At 38.5% G+C, this 20,564-nt stretch overlaps 1 protein-coding gene across 1 annotated transcript in view; it reads right to left on the bottom strand.

Annotated features, from left to right (window-relative positions):
* BEGAIN (brain enriched guanylate kinase associated) overlaps positions 1-20,564 on the bottom strand; it is a 153,594-nt gene that overhangs the window by 38,244 nt on the left and 94,786 nt on the right. The window contains exon 5 of the mRNA XM_082058296.1: positions 16,776-16,842. Within this exon, the coding sequence (XP_081914422.1) occupies positions 16,776-16,842 (67 nt within the window). The remainder of the gene's footprint in view (positions 1-16,775; positions 16,843-20,564) is intronic.

The raw sequence follows: 20,564 nt of genomic DNA, 5'->3' as shown, positions 1-20,564 counted from the left end.
AGGACTTTGCCATTCAACACCCACACTTTGATATCAGGAAGTACATTGAAAACTAGCACCTCTTCGTATTAAATTATTAAGACATATCCTTTCTCTGGAATGCATTCTATAGCCCCTATTTATGGGAAAAATGCTGCTGAACTCACATGCAGTATAGCCGAAGTCTCAGACTGGATTTAAGTGAAATAACATTAAAAGCCCCATGAAGTGCAAATTAATTGGAAAGAGTTTAAGTGGGATCACCAGTTTATTGGGATATCTCCCAAGGAACTTATTTAGTCTAACGAGAATGGATGGCAGTATCTGCTGATTAACTGGAAGAGTGTTAACATATGTTGAGCTTAATGGGGAGGGCTCCAGCAAGTTTTGAAGTGTGTTCAAGGTTTTTCCTAGCTCAGAAGGGTAAGGTCTGCTTTCCTGTTACTATTGTCAGAAGATAATTTATTTAGGAATTAATCTCATCCAGACTGTTTTGCATACAAATTCTTCCTTCCACCAGCAGATTGCCCAACTGCGGTATAATAAGGGAAATATATATTTTTGAAAAGTCAGACCATCTGTCTTCCTACAATAAATATAATTAGAGATAGCTATAAGGTACCTTAGCAGAGGAGGAAAAGCAATTCTGCTGTCGATGGACAGAGCAGGCAAGACAGGATTGACAGATGCTTGTGATATTTTAGCAGCTATGTTCCTAGACTTTCTACTCTGTCTGCCTCAATTGGACGCTAAAAAATATTCCTGCACTTATCACTTCAAGAACTCATTGTTATATTTAGCTAATATGCTTAGCTTTACAGAATTGTTGAAACCCCAGCTTGATCATGCATAAAATTTTGCCTTCAAAGTTCCTTTAAATGCCATGTCCAAGATGCATCTCCAATAATTTTTGCTTGCACTAACTTTACATATCCTCTCCCTGTGAAACAGTCTGTGTTCCTCTAAAATTCTTGGCATCCCAATTTAATATAATTCAGAATTCTTTATGCAGTTTATGCTATAATAATCTGTGTCTTAACATCTGTTGATGTTGCCATTTGGTTATTTGCTGTATAAAGTCTCTTGCTTAATTGCTGTATAAAGTCTCTTAAGTAGAGAGATTTCAGTTCAAGTTTAAAAACTCTCTCCGGTTACAAGTGTGTCCTGCTGACAAGATTTTGATTTAAGACCTAACTCTGTTTAACCTGACTCATGCTTAAATAGTTGTACTGCTGAATTTTAATTCTTTATCTTATATGCAGGGATTCAGGACAGAAAAGTTTGAGTGCAACAATAATCCAAATGATTGATATCAAAGTTGCCCAACTTCTTAATGCAATGTTAATGTTTTCTATAAAATTGTCAGTTAATTTGTCTATTGTGGTATTAAATAAACCCGGCTGCCAGAGCCAAGCTGTGCAGGAGTTAGCTATGCAATTATTAAACACATTAAATTAGAAGATATGAACAAAGAGCATTTTCCTTTCTCCTGGCATCTTTCACTTGGTGCAGGTATTTGACTGTATTTCAGGAGTTCTAGGAGAAAACTTATGAAAACAGGTTATTCTTCAGGGCCCCATTTTACTATAAAGACAGTAGTACCACCATTCTGCTCCTTCTTAATTTCTGCTGTCAATTCCTGTTAAGTCTTTCTGCTTCACAATCTATTACATTCTTCCTGTGTGAGACCAGACCTCCCACTGACAAAGTGTGGTCATGGAGAAACAATTCCTCTTTTCTCTCTTGCCATCATTTCCCAACCATCAGCCTGTTCCCATCAAGCTTTCAAACATCTGAAGAGTTCTTAGATTCAGTTCCCTGCTCTCCTCCCTCAAAAGTTTTTCCCCATCAGAGATATTCAACTCTCTCCTCAGCCCACTGTAAGCATGATTTCTTTACTTTTGTATCCACACTGTCCTGCCTAGGACAATAGCTGGTCCTATTCTGTAGCTGGGCACTTAGGGAGGGCACTTGTGCACCTCATGGTCTATTTTCATCTTTCTTTTACACAGGTGACTCTTCTTTATGCATTACTAGAACAAATATACAGCATAGATTTCTAATCTAGGGGGAATATGAAAACAGAGTGTTGCCTACTCCATAGGAAGTGGCCAAACTTTAAAAAGATTTATGGACTTTTTGAGCCTATACAAATGAACTGTATTATCACACACCCCCAAAAAACCCAACCCAACCCAAACCAAACCAAGACAAAACCAAACAGCAAAAACCAACAACCTCCTGCCAAGAGCCTCCCAGCCCACTGTTTCCTGCAGCAGCTGTATGCCAATAAAAAGATTTTATACTCCAGAAGGAGTGGTGTGGGGTGGAGCTGTATGTTTTGAATAGGAAATCATGGATGTCATCACAAGGAAGTGTTCATCCAATTACTGAGTCATAAAATGTTGCAGCTGAGAGTTGACTTTGGTACCTATATCTGTTCCCCAGAGTTTTGCAATTGAATTCTATGGATGAAAGGTTATGCTTAGAAATAACTACTGTATTTATACTAAGAAACCTACATTGACATAATTAAATCTGATCTTGTCACTCTTCCTCTTCAGGTGAATACTTGTCTGAAACTCACTCTATAGTGTAATGGCACAAATGGAAATTCCCAAGAAAGTCAATCATTTAGAAAACAGAGTCAGGAATTGTGGTCTCTCCTTATTGCATTACTAAATTTTGACATAATGAGCAAGAACTTCACATCCTGCAGAATCAAAAATCTCTGCAGAATTACTTAGGCCACCTGTTGTTGATGCAGGAGGAGGGAACAGAGTCTGAGTAGGATGGAGAAACGTGAGTGGACCCACTGCAAAATCATCACGCAGTGTAAGACTACAGGAACTGTCTTCAAAACCCAATATGCTGCTGCAAATCTGAGCAGACGTCAGTGTGTTAGGCAGAAGAAGATGAGAGCAGGTGGAGAGGCTCAGAAAATTTGTAAGAGGATCTTTGTATAAATGACCTTCTTCTGAGGCTTTCTCCAACAGTTGAAACCTTAGGAGAGGATGATCTAAGCCCTTAGAGCTTATCAGATTTTGATTTAAAAACCCACAGGCTTTAAGCTACAGGGACACCCTTCAGGTTGTGCAAAGCCTTTGTTCACTTCACGTTAAATCTGATCTCCTGTTTATAATGAATAAAGATTTTCTAACTCCCAGGCCTCAGTAAAGGAACTGTTTTGTTTTAGAAAGCACTGTTGGAACAACAGGAACAGCAAAGCCAGGAAAGAGCAAAAGATGAGATTTTGTACCCTGCTAAACATAGCGTGATATTTAGGGATGCTACTTGTACAGTCATCTCTACAAGACCACATCCCCTCACTCAAACATACTAACAAACACCTATTGCTGTTGAACTTAGAGAATCATACCTGGAATGCGAGCGTAATTTTTAGATAATGGATGTGAAAAGAAAACCATCTGAAAACCACCTAATCATAAATGTCCTAGCACTGGGTAGCTATCTGATAATTCTATGGTGTTCTTAGCTTAATAGAGACTATTAAATATGAAAAACATGTTTAGAAAAGGGACTATGCTTTAGACCAGGGATGTCAAACTCATTTTCACAGGGGGCCACATCAGCCTCACAGTTGCCTTCAAAGGGCATAATTTTAGGACTGTATAAATGTAACTTTTATATATATCTATATATATATATATATGTGTGTAACATTTATATATAATATATATAACATAAAATATAGATAACATATAATATATATAACCCTTATATATAATATATAGCATAGTACATTTTGGCCCTTTGAAGGCAACCACGAGGCTGATGTGGCCTCCAGTGAAAATGAGTTTGGCACCCCTGCTTTAGACCCTTGAGGACAGCTCTGCATACTTAAATAATGATTCCTGAATTGTTTTTAATAGCTGTGTCCAAAGGGTGTTTATGCCTGTGTGTTTCAACACCTGTATTAAGATGTCACAGTCATGTTGCTGAGGTGTTTCTGTCTCTTATTCAACTATGTAGGAGCCCGAGGACCAGCTGAGCCCTTATACCTAATTAATAAGCTAAAAGCAGGTGACATGAAGCACACATTTTGTCTTAAGTTCCAACTACCGCTTCCTTGTATTAACTTTGTTGAAAATCTAGTAGGTGAACAGCAGTGAAGCTCTTAGGAAAAAAAGTAATAAGACCTTTAGTTCACTGCTCATTGCATTTCCATTTTTTATATAATGACATGTTAGTTTTCTTTCAGTCTTCTGAAAATTCTCCATGGTTATTAGTAATACATATTTAAACCTCAAATGCATGTTTTATATGGTCATTAAAAAATGTGAAACCGTGATTATAAAGAGTTGCTAAGTTAAAACCAACCATTTTTAGTTATCTGTATTTTCTATCATACTTGCTTACTGTTAAAATATAAAATATTTTGTCACCTCATGATATAAAAATATCTTGTTTTCCTGAACACAAAAAGCTCATTGACTTCTCCATTACAGTACTAAAGCCAATGTACTCTCTGCCATTCCTAGTAGGTAAAATACGAAAGTAATTTAAATTTCTTCTAGATATATGAACTTCAGATGCATAATTATACCTAATACTGTAGATTTTTTTTTCCTGTATCTTTGTGCTTCCTTTATCTATTCTCTATATTTCAGGGCTTGTAACTACTATTGACTGCTATTAGTTCTTCTTTCTACTTCCTTCGTGTTTAATGCAATATTTTCATAATCAGGCAACTGTCATTGTAACTTTTTTAATTGCTTCTGACGAGCTCTGTACTGGCTGTAAATGACCATCAGCACAGGTCATTAAAGGTAAAGATGACAGCATTTTTTTCCTCTGTGTGGTACAAATAGCTGATTATAAAGGTATTGCACAACTCATTGCAGTGTGATGGTCTGTAGCAGACACAGACCAGCATGTGATCTGCCTTTGCCTTCTATTAATAATTCAGGAATATTCAAGACTCCTATTTTAGAGCTGCCAGGCACAATGCAGAATGCCATTCCCAAGCTCTGCAATCCACTTGATCTATCCCAAACAAACTGACTTGCATTAACCATTTCAGTCGCACAAGTCTTTTCCATGAGCTCTAGCTAAAGTCTGGCACCAATGCATATGCATTGTTTCCAGTTCTTCTGGTTTACTGCTAGATTCTTAGTGCTGACACATAGGCATCTAGAGAGTCTCCTTACATAATCCTTGGTGACTGGATTGGTTTTATCCTTGACTCCTTGATTTATGGCAAATGAGAATACTTAATTTTTTCCTTTCCATCCCTCCTTCCCCCCTTTTTTTTAATGTTATTTAGGTTGATGCCTGGGTGGTACAGCTCACCAGTTCCACAGACAGTACTTTCCTATTAGCTTTAGCAAAATACAGCTAAGACCAAACAGCTTAATTTCCTTGTAGCAGGTGGATCAGTACTTCAAAGGGCCCAAATCCTCCACCTCAAGCCCCATGTTGAGTTAGCAACTCTCTTCCTGGGCATTCTGCTTTTTATCTTGTTTTATTTGTAGGAGAGGAAGGTTCTCTGAGCAGGAGTTATATGGATGGCTCCTGTCTTTCAGCATTCTACTGGGAACTCTTCTTTTGGGGACAACAAAGCTAGATGGCACTAGTTCCTGTGGCAAAAATACCAATAACATTCCTCATTCTAATCTCTGAGTCTTTAGAATTGTGCTAAATCACCTTAAGGAAGAGTATATGCAGTCAAAATGTTGGAAGAAGCAGGCTCTCTCTTTCAAAAGGGCTTCTGTCCTGTATGTCTTTCTCATGGAATATATGATACTCTTTCATCTCTGGCTATTTACCCAGAAGACAAATTCCTGTGAGTTATCGAATGGAAAGTTGGGCAAGACCATGTATTGAGGGTTTATCAAAATCTTATTGCAGCAGATCAAACTAATTACCTGTGTCACCATGGAGTAAAATAAGCCTTGTTCAAATGAATTTTCTCCTTGTGATGCTATATTTACTGAGCTCCTGTGTCACTGTAATGAGGAACTCTGAGATGTAGATACATTAATATAACAGTATGAAAATTCACAGAGGAACAGAGCAGGTACTAGAGAGGCATCTAACAGAGAGATTACTCTCCAGTCACACTGGGAAGGGGAGACAGCTGCTTTCCTTGGCACAGAGCATTGCACCGGGCTGTTGGCATCACCCCTGCCTAGAGACTATTTCCATCACCAGTGCACTCTAGGAAGAAACAGGTAGCTGAGTTCAAAAGTTCTGTTTTCTGTGACCTGCTGGCAGTATCCAATGCAGGGATCTCTCCTGCTCATGGGGTGGTCTTGTCCCAGGACTCCAGCCAAGGACCAAGGTGTTACTACTCCTGGGATGGCTCCAAGGGTTTTGCTTGCTCAGCTTGCTCAGATCAATGCCATAAAGACAGATGTTTTGAGCTTTACATATGGAAATCTCAGCACAGCAGGTTGACACAGCTGTAGTTTGCACTCCCTACATTTTCTTACTGGGCTTATTTTGAGATCTAGCAAAACTGAATTCTTCCTTGAGACACCTCTCATTAGCATTTTGAGCTGTGTATTTGATTGCTGTATCCCATTAGAAGAAATTAAATCTATCTTAATAAGATAGATTTAGTAATTGATAACCTAGACATCTCTGATAGCCTTTAATCTCCTTTCCTGACATCCTGTGTAGAAATTAGAGGCTTACTTTAAGTGATGTCCTTTGTCTATGCATGCACTGAATTCTTTGATATCTCTCTGTATCCATACTGGAAATTTGAAAGAAAAATTGCTAAAATATTTAAAGAGGAAAGTATAGAAGTTTTGGAAGAAACCTTAAAGTATCAGGTAAATTGAGACAAAAGCAAATTGTATTGTATTGTGCTCTCTGCAATTAGTCTTGCCACACAGAAAAGTGCACTTTGTGACAAAATAGAATATGTTACTAGTTCAGTATTATCCACACTGGAACAAACTTCATTGAGCTTACTACAGCTGGTGCCTAAAGATCCATTCAGTAAACTATGCTTTCAAAACTGCATTGAGAGACTTTGGCTAATTTTATTAGAGGTTGTAATTCTGATTCTCTGTCTAGTAGTTGAGTAACTGTAAAAGAACTATTTATTAATTTAAAACTCATACAGCTGATTGATGCATGCTAATGTATTTTAGATTTAATAATCACATCTTACTTAATTGAATTGTATTTGCTCAGACAGAGCGTATAATTAAATCAAGCCTTTTCTAATCCTCCTCATGCCAGATTATTCTACGGCACTTTGGGGAAGAGAATAGTCAAAAGTATGCGTTTAGTTAATTTAAGCTCATTGAAAAAAATCCATAGTCACATCATGAATGTTTGGGATATTAATCACTTTCTAAAATAAATACATGTATATTTCTGTACTTAATCTGCAATAATTAATAAGTGTATAGAGGCAGCAAGACTGAAAATATGGCTAGGAATGAAATGGTTTTAAGGAAATCCAGCAAAATTATACAACAGATAGTGAAACCCACGTACCAGCAAGCAATTTCAGACAGTTGCTTTCAGGTGCCTTAATGGAAAAGGAGAGGGTACCATTGTTCATGAACATTCACTTTCTTTTACCTACTTCTTACTATTTTGTCTGATGATGCAGAACTAAACAAGGCAATCAGAGAGAAGACACAGAAAACAAAGCCAAGACATAGCTGAGAAATCACAGAAGAATGAGAAAATGCTCTACTGAGACACACTGATGTGCCTGTATATGCCTGGTCAGTTGTTTTCAAGAAGCAAGTCTGGGACCAAGGGGATTCCAAGGCGTGAAGAATTAAAAAAAAAAAAAAGGCTTGAATGAGAGGGAAAAGTTATTAAGGATTGGGGATGGAATTCAGGAAGAAAAACTAAGGGAAAGACAAACCAAGGGAAGGACAAGCCAAGAAAGAAATTTGTCAGGACAGAGATTTATCTGTCAGCTGAAATTTTAATAATCCACTGTTCTCCTCTACTAGAAGAGTTGCAAGAGGAGGAAGGTAGAGTTTACACATATAGAGGTTTAGCTTTTTAACACTTTTCTCTGATTGGTGTGGACTTTTTGATTGAAGAAAAATACAAGAACAATATTCTTAGTGGAATGTTCAAGCGTGGCATTCTCTTCTTTTAATGACAGATCAGAGGAACTGAATATATGAATGTGCTGCCAATATATCTTCTGTGTCCGTAACACTTAAAAATATATTCTGCAAAATAGACCTATGGAAATAAGCACCATCTTTTTCTCTGATAAATGATGTATTGCCTCAAGTCTAAATTACTGACCTGATCTAATTTGTCCATCAGAGTTAAATTACAGAATTTATCCTCTTTAATAAACAACACTGGTTGCGGGTTAAAAAATGACCTGCAGCAGAATCTGATTTCTCTTCTTGATTTCCAAAGAGTATAATGTTATTAAAGACAACATTGTGGGGTTATAGTGTGTTGTCTGAGGATTTTGATCTCGTGCTCTATGGCATTTCACTTGAAGAATGATTTGCTCTTAATATCATATTCAACTTTATCCTAGCAAAGGTCTTATAAAGACTTGTTTCCTTGACTACCCCATGTCAAAGGCTTGAAATGTAATTCCATAGCAGTAACAGCAAAAAAAAGAAAAAAAAAAAGAAAAAAAAATCAACACTGTTGTATAATTAACAACTTATCACAGAAGGAAATCTGATTAGTGAAATACTGTCAAGGTGCTGCTTGTGAAATAAAGGCATGCTTCGCTTTGCAAGTGATTTGTAAAGCATATGCAGGATGATTATTTGTCTTCCTAGTATAAAACAATGTTAGTGTTGGTCTTCAGTGCTTCTTCCTGGGGGCAAGCATGAATTGACTGAGGTCAATAGGGATATTGCCTTTCTGAGTAGGGTACATCAGTTCATGCAGCTTATCCCTGGCAGCCGTAGGTGTTTGCCCCTTATGTGAAATAAGGCCAACTTTCACAGCATACAGTGTGTAAAAGTACATTATAATAAAAACAGCTGACATCTGCACCTCCTACTAAAGGTCTTCGTATCACAGTGTCATCTGGAAATATTCCTGAGGTTTCCCATTCAATGAACACCCTGCACCTCACATGAGGTCAGGGTAAAGGCACCTGTCACCTCTTACCTAGCTCTTTTGGAACAGAAACCTGAGCAGCAAAATTCAGTTGTGAACAGGAATACTGCACCTAAATTCAATGAGTGCAAACAAGCACGGACCTAGGCTGGGGAAAGGTCCTGTCATTCTTGATGGAGGTTCTACTTAGATATACTCTTTGATATAAAATATGGATGAACAGGGTATCAATGCACATGCTGATTTCTCCTTTAAGCATGAATTAACTAACTGCTCATCTTTTTCAAGTGTTCAGGACTTTACTTCAGGCACTGGATATCTTCTGTGGCAAGACGTTTCTTGCTGGTTTATAACTGTTTTATCCTGCTGACTCAGGACCAGTTCTTCAGGAAACCAGAAGATCTGCTGTTTATAATTGAACATAATCAGTTTGTTGCCTAACTACACTGACAGCAGGACCAACTTGCTGGGAGGCAGAGGGGTGATTTTATTTTTCATCACCTTCCTTGGTCTGCCAGCATTGCAACTATGCTTGAAAAAAATCTCTTACCTATCAGCTTATTATAAGCCTTTTTAAGCTGGCTAGTCAGCTTCACAGCCTGTGCTCTTTCTGCTAGAAATACAGATGAAGCTGACAAAATGTGCTTATAGTCTTTCTGTGTACCTGTTGTCTCCCACATTTCACATCAGTGACATGCCTTGCCAGGGTAGAGCCCTGCTGGATAATACAATGCTAAATAAATTATAGCTGGAGGGAAAAGAGATGGTTTTGATTGATGCTAATTCCCTGAAGTCAATGTAATAGTATCTTCTGAGGCTGTGTTAGTGACAGTATGCTAAAAGAGTAAATGTTTGTTTCTGGGGGAAAAAGGAAAAGAAAAAAAAGTAAAATATTACATATTACATCTCTAGAGAGTAAAGAGGACGCTGCTGGAGGTACATGCCACTTGTGACAACAAAATTAACCAAAGAGCTTATGATTTTGATGATCCTACACACCTTTAGTACTGTTTTGTGAGCATAAAGTATCCAATTAGAACAAGAAAATATACAAATAAATCTTTCTCCATCCCTCTTTTCATTTTATCTAAAAATAATTCATTGTTTCTTGTGTTAATTAATTAATTACACATTCCCTCTGATACTGACAAAATTACATGGTTTTGGGTTCTGTAGTGGCTATACTATTTCCAAAAGGCAATTTCCTTTATTTAGAAATAAAATAGATTACAGAGAGAAAAGACAGAACCCCCCTACAGGGACCTGGACTAAATTGACCAATACTCTGCTTATTTATGCTTTATTTATGCTTTTAAAAAACAAAACAAAACAAAACCCAAAACAGTGATAAAATCTGCCTTTGTAATTTTCCATTTATTTTGTAAACAAGAGATAAGTAACTAACATAATAAATTAGAGCCAAGAGAACCTAGGAAGTCCTTTGATCCTTTCTGTTGGCAGGGAATATGGATAAAGAAGACCTAGGAGTCATTTGGAAATTTGATTCTTCCTTCTTGATTACCTTGGTCAATACACTTTGCTCTTCTGTGTCATGTTTTCCATGTTCATAGGTGACACCAGCTTTTGTAAAGGACTTTGAAATGTGGAGTGCCTGTTATACAACACCTTTTCAGGCTTATTGCTACTTGTTCTTGCTTTCCCTTTCTTTGTGGTGAATTGTCAGATAATCACAAAGGGCCAAGGTGCTTACAAGGAAGGCAGAGGTCAAAGATACCCACATTCTTTCCAGCTACTTTGTAAACAGCAGCTTTTTCTATTCATAGCTGGTCGAGATGGTAGCCCTGGAGGGTGTCCTGAGAGGCAGAGACCAAATCATGGAGATCACAATGAAAAAAATGATCAAAAACCTCAGGTATCAGAAATGCATTCCAGTGGCCGAGAGATAAGACACATTCTGAGAAGGAAAGAGGTCTGGAACTCTGTAATCATGCAACAGAGAGGATGCTGGAAGTGTCTATTGTCACTTTACAGCTTCCTTAGGCTGCTGGTACTTGTGGAAAATGTCCTAAGAGGGAGAAACAAAGCAGAAGCTTTCCCATGGCTTTTCAAATAAAGAAAGTAGATTCCAGAACAGTCTCTTCTGATGTCATATTCATTAACAACAATTAGGAAGAAGCTGAATTGCCTTACAAGGCTTCTGGGAAGAAGGATTGCCCTGCCAGCCACATAACATTGGAATAACAATGGGAAATTAATCTCTGTGCAGAGAGGTAGAAAGGACTGAGGATGTCTTAAAGCCTGTGTGTACTTCTGTGCTTGTGCGATGTGGAGTTGTGTTCCCAGCTAACCCAGGGGGATGCCTTTATTTGACTGCAAAACTGATGGATCTACTCAGTCTGAACCTGTGTGTGGGTTTAAAAGATTGGCCTTATTGCCTATTTGGCAATATATTTTACCTGGAAAATGAGCGTGAAAAGAGTTAGTGAGAGATGGAAGTCTTTAGTTCAAAATGCCTGTAAGCATAAAAAGATGAAACCTAAAGGCCTCTTAGAAATGCATTTTTTCAACTGCTATTTTTATAAATGGTTTCTGTAGCATTTATGGCCATTTCCTTCCTTGGAAATGTAGTTTTGCAGTTGTTGTAGTCCACAAAACACAGACCTTCTCTGGCTTCTGTCTTAACTAACTAACCAGTATAAATTTCTCTTGAAATTCACAGCTGTCTTCACTGAATGTGAGCAAATGAGCCTGTCAGGTTGAGCTGACTCTCAACTTTTCTTGTCTTTGGGATGCAAATCCTTTTAAGTATATTTAGGTCATCTCTATTTGATTTTCATGGGGCATACAGTAGGATGTGGAAGCAAGTTTTTCTTCATAAAGGAGAGAAAATGAAAAAGATGTGCTTGAAATCACTCTGTTCAAAGTCACCGTCAAAGTCATCATCCTCCATGCAGGAATCTAAATGTGCTGGGCTTCTGCTTTCCGTAGGTTTGTGTCCAAAATAGGCTTTTTCTCTTTTGCCTTCATCTTTCACTTATGATTTAAACCATATTGGGGGGTGACTGGGAGGTGTCATGGGAGACTCTGGTGCAATCTAATGACTAGCTTAAACTCCAAAGCCAAAGCACTGGGCTGACCTTGTTAGATGCTTCTAATGCCTCAATTAAATTCTTCATCAGTTTCCTCACCACTTTCCATATTCTTTACCTTCCTGGCCTGGACAGCAAGCTGCTTCCTTTAAAATTACATTCCCCTGACACAAAGTCTCTGACCACCACTTAAAATTGCTCAGTTCATACTTAATCCATTTTTGGATTTCCCCAGCTGGAGATGCTTGGGTATATATTATGGCTAGCAGACTGGAAAGCCCCGGTTATTCAAGAACTGGATAAATAAGTCTTTAATAATATAGAGCATAAAGTATTTGCTGTACCTCTTAGTCCTCCTCTGGCTCACAGGCAGAGGAAGACACAGGATAAAAATCTGTGCAGTGCTCATATAGTGCAGCATTTCAGACCTGATCGTCCCTAACACAAATCCCTCTTTAGTGCCTGTTTATATAATAATTCCTTCCAACCTTATGGCTGAGTCACGCCCCCCAGCCTGCCTTAAAGTAAATTGAAAATCAAGCATTAATGTGATGTAACAGTATTAATCTTGGCAGGTGATAAAACATATAGTGCACTGTGTGCAGAGAGACAACGTTGGCTTTGCAGAGGAGGAACTGAAGCCCCAGGGTCTGGGCTGTGCTGGGGAGCCTGGCAGGGCTGGGGGACCTGCTGCCCAGCACCTCCTGCACCACAGAGCATAGAAGTCCAGTCACATCCCTGATGTCTGACAGCATTCAGTATTGCCTATACTGCTGAAAAGTCCTGAACTGGCCCTGATAGAGAAGAAAGCAATTTCCTTCCTTGAAAACAGTAACCAAACCCAACAGGACCAGGGATGACGCTTGGAAGAACCAGAGGTTTTGGTTTGGCAGCAGGCTTGAGGGAGATGTCTTGGTAGGCTGAGGGATGTGTATGAGTAAGGGTTTACAAGTGTGCGCACCGATTTATCTGGTGGTTCACCTGGTCATCAGGGGGCTCTGTTCCTTATCACAGGGCTGTCACCTTCCCTGTCCACTTCCACTGTTGCCTGTGTAGGCTTTTATTAGGTGCCAATAGCATGCATTTTAGACTGAGCAGAGGTTTCTATTCTGGCCTCTTGAAGAACCTTGCATAAGGGAGCTTATATCATCAAGTAATCTGTCTGTCAAACTGTTACTTTCTAGTTACAAAAGACACATTTTTAGGGTGTTTCTGGGGAATATAGTCCCATGAGCTCTTTGCAGCTGGATTTCTGAGATCAGGTTTTCAAGAACATTCAAAATGCAGATGGGGGAGGAGAAATGGGTGCGATTTTCACTAGCAGTTAGGTTTATTAAGCAGCTATTATTAGGTATCTAACAGTTCTTCCCAAATGTAGATACCATTAAAAATCTGGCTTACGGCTTTAAAGCTAAAGTTACAGAACTAACTGAAAAAAAAGCCTTAAAACTTTAAAAAGCATTTTAAAAAATATGGCTTAATTCCAGTGAGGATTGAAAGTGTGATACAGCTGGTCTGAGATCATATAAAGGATTTCCTATAATAATCTGTACTTGGGATGGCTTGCGTCATCTGCTTATAACTACTGTTCGTGAACTAAAAGACCATGGCAGAGCATCCTCAGGAAATTCAGACCAGTGCCAGAGAAAACAAACACTACTGGTGATAACTGGAACTAGATATTATAAAAAGTTCTTTAACTGAAGAGCCCTGTCATGGAATTGCAGTGCAAAATTAAAGGTCTCTGCTTAATCTTTTCCCATATCTTAATGGAAAGAAAATATAAAGCTTAATTATTTAAGAAGAGAGCCTGTATACTCCCCTGCTTCACCAGTGCTTACAAGACAAAACAAATCTCTGGTTAAAGACCCCAACTATGGTGAGAAATTGAGTTTATGAGTAGTGACAGCAGAATTTTAGTTCTGTGTTATGTATGTTTCTACAGTGTCATATATTTAGTCTTGCCCAGTTGAACACAGCAAACCCTCCACTGATTTCAGGATTGCATTCGTTAGCTCTTAGCCAACACAGACACTGTAGTGTATATTTTATATTTTTATTTTAAGTTCTGATGTGATAGAAGTTTCAATTGGATACCATTTGCTGTGATCAGAAGTATGCTTTCAAATATTTTTAAATATTTTATAGATTAGCACTCAAAAGGAAGCAGAGCATAGAAGAAAAAGAACTGCTACTTCAGTTTCTTTTCTGTGACTGCTAATGAATTAATTATTATCTTTTACATCCCTTATACCAATAGCAGGCATGGAAGGCTTTAATATTCAGGATACCCAAAAACATTGAAGAGGGAAGCCAAGGTAGAGTCCTAGATTAGTGGTGTTGAACTGGGGCCAGTCACTGTGAGAGGGGGAGTTATGGGTCACCTGTAAAGGAAGGGAGAAAGTTGTCTCCTGGGAGCATCCCCTTCAGGCAGGGAGAGCAAGGGACCAGTGCCCTGAGGGTCTACTTTTCTCTACTTGTTGCATTTGAACACATCAAATGGTCAAAACTTCTTTAAGAATCTGTGTGTATATATGTGTGTGTGTATACATTCAAATGTGTGTGTATAGATGGATGGGGTAGGGGAGAGAGGGAGAAAGTAAATACATAGTTTATATATTTGGATTTGTATAAAGGTAAAGAAATAAAAAGGCTTTTGATTTTGGAATGACAAACTGACTAAATTAGACAAAAAACAAAACAAAACAAACCCACAGTTGTTCTTCCTAAGCAGGAAAGGGAGAGAAAGGTATCCAACAACCCAGTCCACTATAAGCTGTTAATTAACCAGACAATCTGTTGTTTAATCCAGCTTTCTCTGAAGTGTTGAGGGTTTTTTGAGTGCCCCAAAAGTCAAGTGTTTTGACTTATCTAAATCAAATATGGTACTATTTTCCCCATGTTTTTGTTTTAATAGAGTTTCCATTAGACATCTTTTGGTTTTGTTTTGTGTCTTCAGTTTGATTGCTTCAGTAGGCAAAGCAGCCTGGAGTTAAGTGGTGTACAGAGCCTGGCTGATCTTCTTCAAGCCTCTAAAGCTACCTGCAATGACTGTCGTGCTAATGGAAAAAAGAAAGGTACAGAGCTCCATGGAACCAGAATTCCTGTGCTATGCTCTGAAATCTTTCCTCGTTGTTTTAAGTGGATGATGAAACATCAGTTTAAAAATTCTTTGCTTTGATCTGAAATACCCGATAAAAAAGCATGGATTTTTTGGAGTCCTTCTTTCTGTGTTTCTAAATTTTTTTTATTAATTTACCTGCCAGAATGCTTCTACTTTGTTTATCTTTTGTAGCACATATGTAATAAATACTAGGCAACAGGTGGAGATAAAATCCCGAAGTGATTTTGGTAAAAGGAAAAAGAATGAAACAAAGTAAGAATGGAGAAAAAAACCCCAACAACATGAGATCAAATGCTATTTATGCTTGTACGGTGTTTATATTTATGAACAAATATCAGCTATAACCTGGTTGTAACTTTGCCCTGTTGTTAGCCAGGTACAAAAACATCAGCATTTTATTCTTTGTCAGCTATTTAAAAAGACTCCAGAGATAAAAACGATGACATTTTCAAAGATTTGTTTTCTGCTTCTTAGTAAAGGTTGGTGTCCCTCCAGTAGGTTGCCATAGTCCTTATTTACTCTCAAAGCACCGTAATCTGTTCCCTTCATTCCAAGCTGCCTACCCGTGAAAATGCTACATATGAGACTTGTGTAAATTGTAGGCTTATCCTAGCATCCTTATAGCTGTATGTGAGGACTCTGCCCAGACCCGTAAACCGTGTATTGATCTGTGTGCACTGTGCTTGCTAGGGCTGTGCCAGAGATGGGGCTGGGCAGGACGAAGACCAGGGAACAACTGACCTTATTAAGCCAGGAGAGGAGGAATCAGCTCAGGCTGTGCTCAGGACCTGGAGATCTTCTGAAGTTCAATATTGCTGGTCTTTCCTTTTTAAACATTACCCTCACCTTTCTCTGTAAATTTTAATTTCCTCCTAACAGTGAATGTGATGTCCCAGAAGCGTTAGCAATGAACCAGGGCACTAAAGGCACTGTCATTTCTTTTAAATATAAAAATATTTTGAATGAATGGTGCTGTGTCTTGTAATTTTAGTCCTGGATGTGGAGCTCATGAATGGTGCAGTGATTTCCTCAGTCACTAATTGGGTTGTGACAGTGACATTGACATTGTGATTGCAGACACATTAGATTGGAAATTAATACACTGAGACTAATAGTTATGACAGTATATAAAAGTCAGACCATCCATGCTCTATTAAATCACTTAATAAAGGCTGAATGAAAAGTGTCTAAGAAACATGAGAAAACCTTGGATTACCTTATTTACATTTGTTACTTAATGAAAACATAAATATTTAAAACCCATGAAGTTATTAACTAAATTAACGAGAATTATTTTAAAGGTAGAATTTACTCAGCCAGATCATCAGCCAATGCAATCTCCATTTAAACTGATGGAGCTGTGTTGTCGTACACAGCTTGAGCTTTAGATCATGATATTGATAAAGTCATATATTTTTTTTAAGCATACTGCATTTGGAACATGAGTTGGTTTTTGTTTGTTTGTTTGTTTGTTTTTTGTTTGTTTTGTTTGTTTCGGATACATATATGTTTGTCCCATGAATTAAGAACCATTAAAACACACTTAATATTTTTTAAAAAGTTCACTTATGATAACTTACCATTCTGTAAAGTTTATCCTCCAGATCCTGATTAATTCTTTGTAAGGCTAGGTAATTGTTTTGTATCCTAAAACAAAGATGATATCATGTAATTGAATGTATTGTTTTTTGTGTTTTTTTTTTTTTTTATTTTACCTGCAATTTTCACATTAGTACAAAACCTTGTTTTGAACTACTTGAAATCTATTTTACCTCCTGTTGCCATTCAGTGAAATGTAATTACCACCTACCTCCTAAGCAAAACTTTGTTGTCATGCCTTTTTGCTATATTTAGCAGCCAATGCCATTAGGAAGTGAAAATATGTTTGCCGTTTGACATTTGTGTGCAGACATGCATAGCAGCACAAGAGCTTACACAAAGAGATTGTATCTTTACATCAGGCTCAGGAATAATATGTCAGAGGGGAAGCCTGAGCTGTATGCTGAGAGAGTACATAAAAAGGTTTACAGACCTGTCTTAATATGGAGAATTGCAGCAGAAACATAGTGACTGCAGCAAAAGCAACATGTAGGCATTGCTACATGACTTAGAAGAGAATATTCCTTCCTTCGACAGAAGTTGAAGGAATTGCTTGTTTTCAACAGCTAAACACATCCTCTTTCTTTAGGAAATACTTTTAGATATCTTAGCCTGAAAAATGTGGGTATTTACTTTTATCAGCACTGAGGGATTGAATGGATTATCAAAATGAGACTTCCCTGCTTATTCCAGAGCAATACACCAAAGAAAAGTTTCAATCTGTACATCTTTAGGTTGTTTTGTATTGTAATGAGCAAGCTGCGCAGCCTGTGGGAAAAATATTGTTATTTTGATGGTAGTTGTGCCTTTATCTTCACAGAAGGTAAGGAGGGCACACATCACCTCAACAGGATGTATAACAAGTTTAAAGCAAATTTCAGAAGTTCAGCTGTGAAAAGTTTGTCTAAACACATCTATGATAGTACTGGGAATCTCAGGTCAATAGGTCGAAATATTTTCAGTGGTGAGTTGATTTGAGGTAGTGTGCAAGTGCGTTCACTGTAACAGTGAACTCAGATGTAATACACATTCATTCAGCAGACAACCGCTTCCTCCGAGAAGCTTGGATCTGGGAGTAGTTTCCATGGTGATCAGGAAGGGACTGGGATTAAAGAAGTCTTTTCGATTTATCACATGGTTAGTAGCGGCTGTTGAAATCAGAACTAAGACCTGCATTTGAACTATGTCATGGCTGCGAATTGAGAGGTCCAGCCCACCCCTTCGCCACAGTGAAGTGTCTCTCCCTGCTTCTGTTGCCATGGAGATTTTCTTTCCAGTTAAATGATCAAAACTCTCTGTCCGGGGGCAGGCCAGTGGCTCATGGAGCCCCTCACAAGGTTTTCAGAGCTCCTGCTGGGGCTCCCAGTAATACCATAACATCTGCCACATGGACCTGTTAGGAGAGGTCTGTGCCAAGCATAGCTGCTCGGTGGGCATAAATAACAACATCCCGATGGGTGAAACTCCCCACGGTACTGAGGCTCAGCCCAGACTCAGGGCAGCCATTTCAAATGGACATTACAAACCTGTGGGAAGTTTCAGCGTCATGTACATTTTACAGAGCTGCTGAACAGAGGAAATTTCCTCCCTGTAAGGAGGACCTACAGGTGGTGAACCAAATGGGTTGAAAATCTTTGGGATCTGTACTAACCTGCAGGTTGGTCATTCCTCACTAGTTGTCACAGTGATGTTGTGTAAATGTCCAGGTGACTTAAAGGGTTGACTGAAGTTTATGGATCTCTGCTTTGTCCACGCTCCTGTTAGATGCAGCCTTTACCACTAAGCCTCTGTATAGACATATATTTGTGCAGCTCTAAGTATACTTGGGATTTTCACAGCTATTTAGCCAGAGTCAGCACAACAGAGAGGAATCTTAGGCTACCCTGTACCCAGCTTTTCAGGGCAAAGGAGAAGGAAGACATGGTCTTGATAAATCAGTGGGACCAAGGAGATTTAAACTGGTTTTGCATGTAAATAGCTACTCAGCACTAACATAGTTATGTTTTCCAGGTAAGGCTGCATGCCATGGTGCAGGGAACATGGATTTAGAAAATTAAGATAAGGCCTGCTGTCTGAGAGCAGAATTGCCCCACTATCTTCTCTGTCATGGTCTACAGTTTTTCTCTAGTAAACCAAAGTAGAACAGCTCAAACATGCTTTGCACCCAGGCAGCTCATGGCTCAACTAGAGGTGGTATGAAACTGATGTAAACTTTTAGCACCTGCAGCCTCCTAAAAGTTTGCATGGGTCCAAAAGAATCTGCATAAATTCTTGAAAAAAAAGGGAAAGAAATTATTGGGTTGGGGCTTTTCTAGCTCAGGGGTCTCTGTACTCCAGTCTGTTCTGCAGTGTAGACCTATGTGGAGAGCTCAAGGGAGACCCTGAAGGTTCCCTTTCCATAGGTTTAAGACCGTTAATAAAAACAGCAGCAATTTCTACTTGGATATCTGGCTCACGATGGTTGCAATGCATCACTGGGTTTGATCCTCAACTTCTGTTGGCATTTTTTCTCTTGATACAGATGACTGGAAGGTTGGTTACCATTAATATATTTTCTTTTGGATGGCAACACTTCAATGCCATAGGTGGTAGATGGTTTTTGCAAGAGCTTATCACAATCTGCTTCTTTGCTTTTAACTTCTTTTGTCTTTGCCCATCAAATTTTCCTCTGTTGTATGTTTAGGAGTAAGTAGCCCACAAACCCTAGCTCTCTAACACATTCATTTTGCACTCAAAAATATGGACCACCTCCCAGTAAAATCAAATCCAATCTAAACAAGAAATCCACAGTAAGTAGGAAGCTGAGCTTCAAAAAATGTTTCTATTGAGAGTATTATGCAAAGGTAGTCAAAATAAGCACAAACACGTGCACACGTACACAAACACATACACATGCACATATATGCATAAAACCCAAATTGGAAATCCACTGTGCCAAAAGAAGTGTCAGCAAATGTAGGTGTTAAGGAGAGAAATGGACCCAGCTATATATGAAAGAAAGTGTTAACGGGATAAAAGAGGAACAGAGTAATCAAATCAATCTTTGGGCAACACTGTAAAATAAAGGAGGAGTAGGGAAAATTATTCCAATTTGAAAATGACCAGATGAGCAAATAGTAACCCTGTTTGCAGGAAAAATACACTCAGATAGCCTGAAGGTTATGAAGTATGAAACATTTTAATGTTGAAAATCTGGCGTCTTTGTAAACAAAGTGACGAGCAGGTCAACTTCACTACCCTGTGAAACTGCTATAAGAATAAACTCATGTGAATCGATAGCTTCTTATAAAAATTGATGGCTTTTTGTGTTGTTCATATTATTAGGTGACACTCATATGCCTCCAGGTACATATGTGTGCATGTATTAAATGCAGGTTTAGATTCTTGACCAAATTAGGGCTTAATTAAAACTACTCTGGTCATACTGTGGAGACAACACACTCCTCTCAGAGACTGCGCATCACCACTGCAGAGGAAGCCTGCAAAAGCCTCTGCTTCCACTCAGTCTCAAGCCCTCTTAAGACCATGAGATATATCTAAAGTGAAACACAGGCTTGGGCTGACTTTCTCTAAAGAAGATAATTTTACCCAGAGTGCAGTTTAGCTCTCAGGCTGTTAAAATAGAAACTTCTTGTTCAAAAAACCTTTTCCCTCTCTCTTATAAAAAATTACACCGATTCCTTTAAGAAAACAAGAGTGTTTTCCCACCATTTATTCCAAAGCTAACAGAACTACAGGATTACTGTTCAGAACACCGCTTCAGTCTGTGA

Source organism: Streptopelia decaocto (assembly GCF_964273445.1).
Source record: "Streptopelia decaocto genome assembly, chromosome: 7".
Taxonomy (NCBI): domain Eukaryota; kingdom Metazoa; phylum Chordata; class Aves; order Columbiformes; family Columbidae; genus Streptopelia; species Streptopelia decaocto.
The sequence above is the reverse complement of the archived record's forward strand: the minus strand, read 5'-3'. Positions and strand labels throughout refer to the sequence as shown.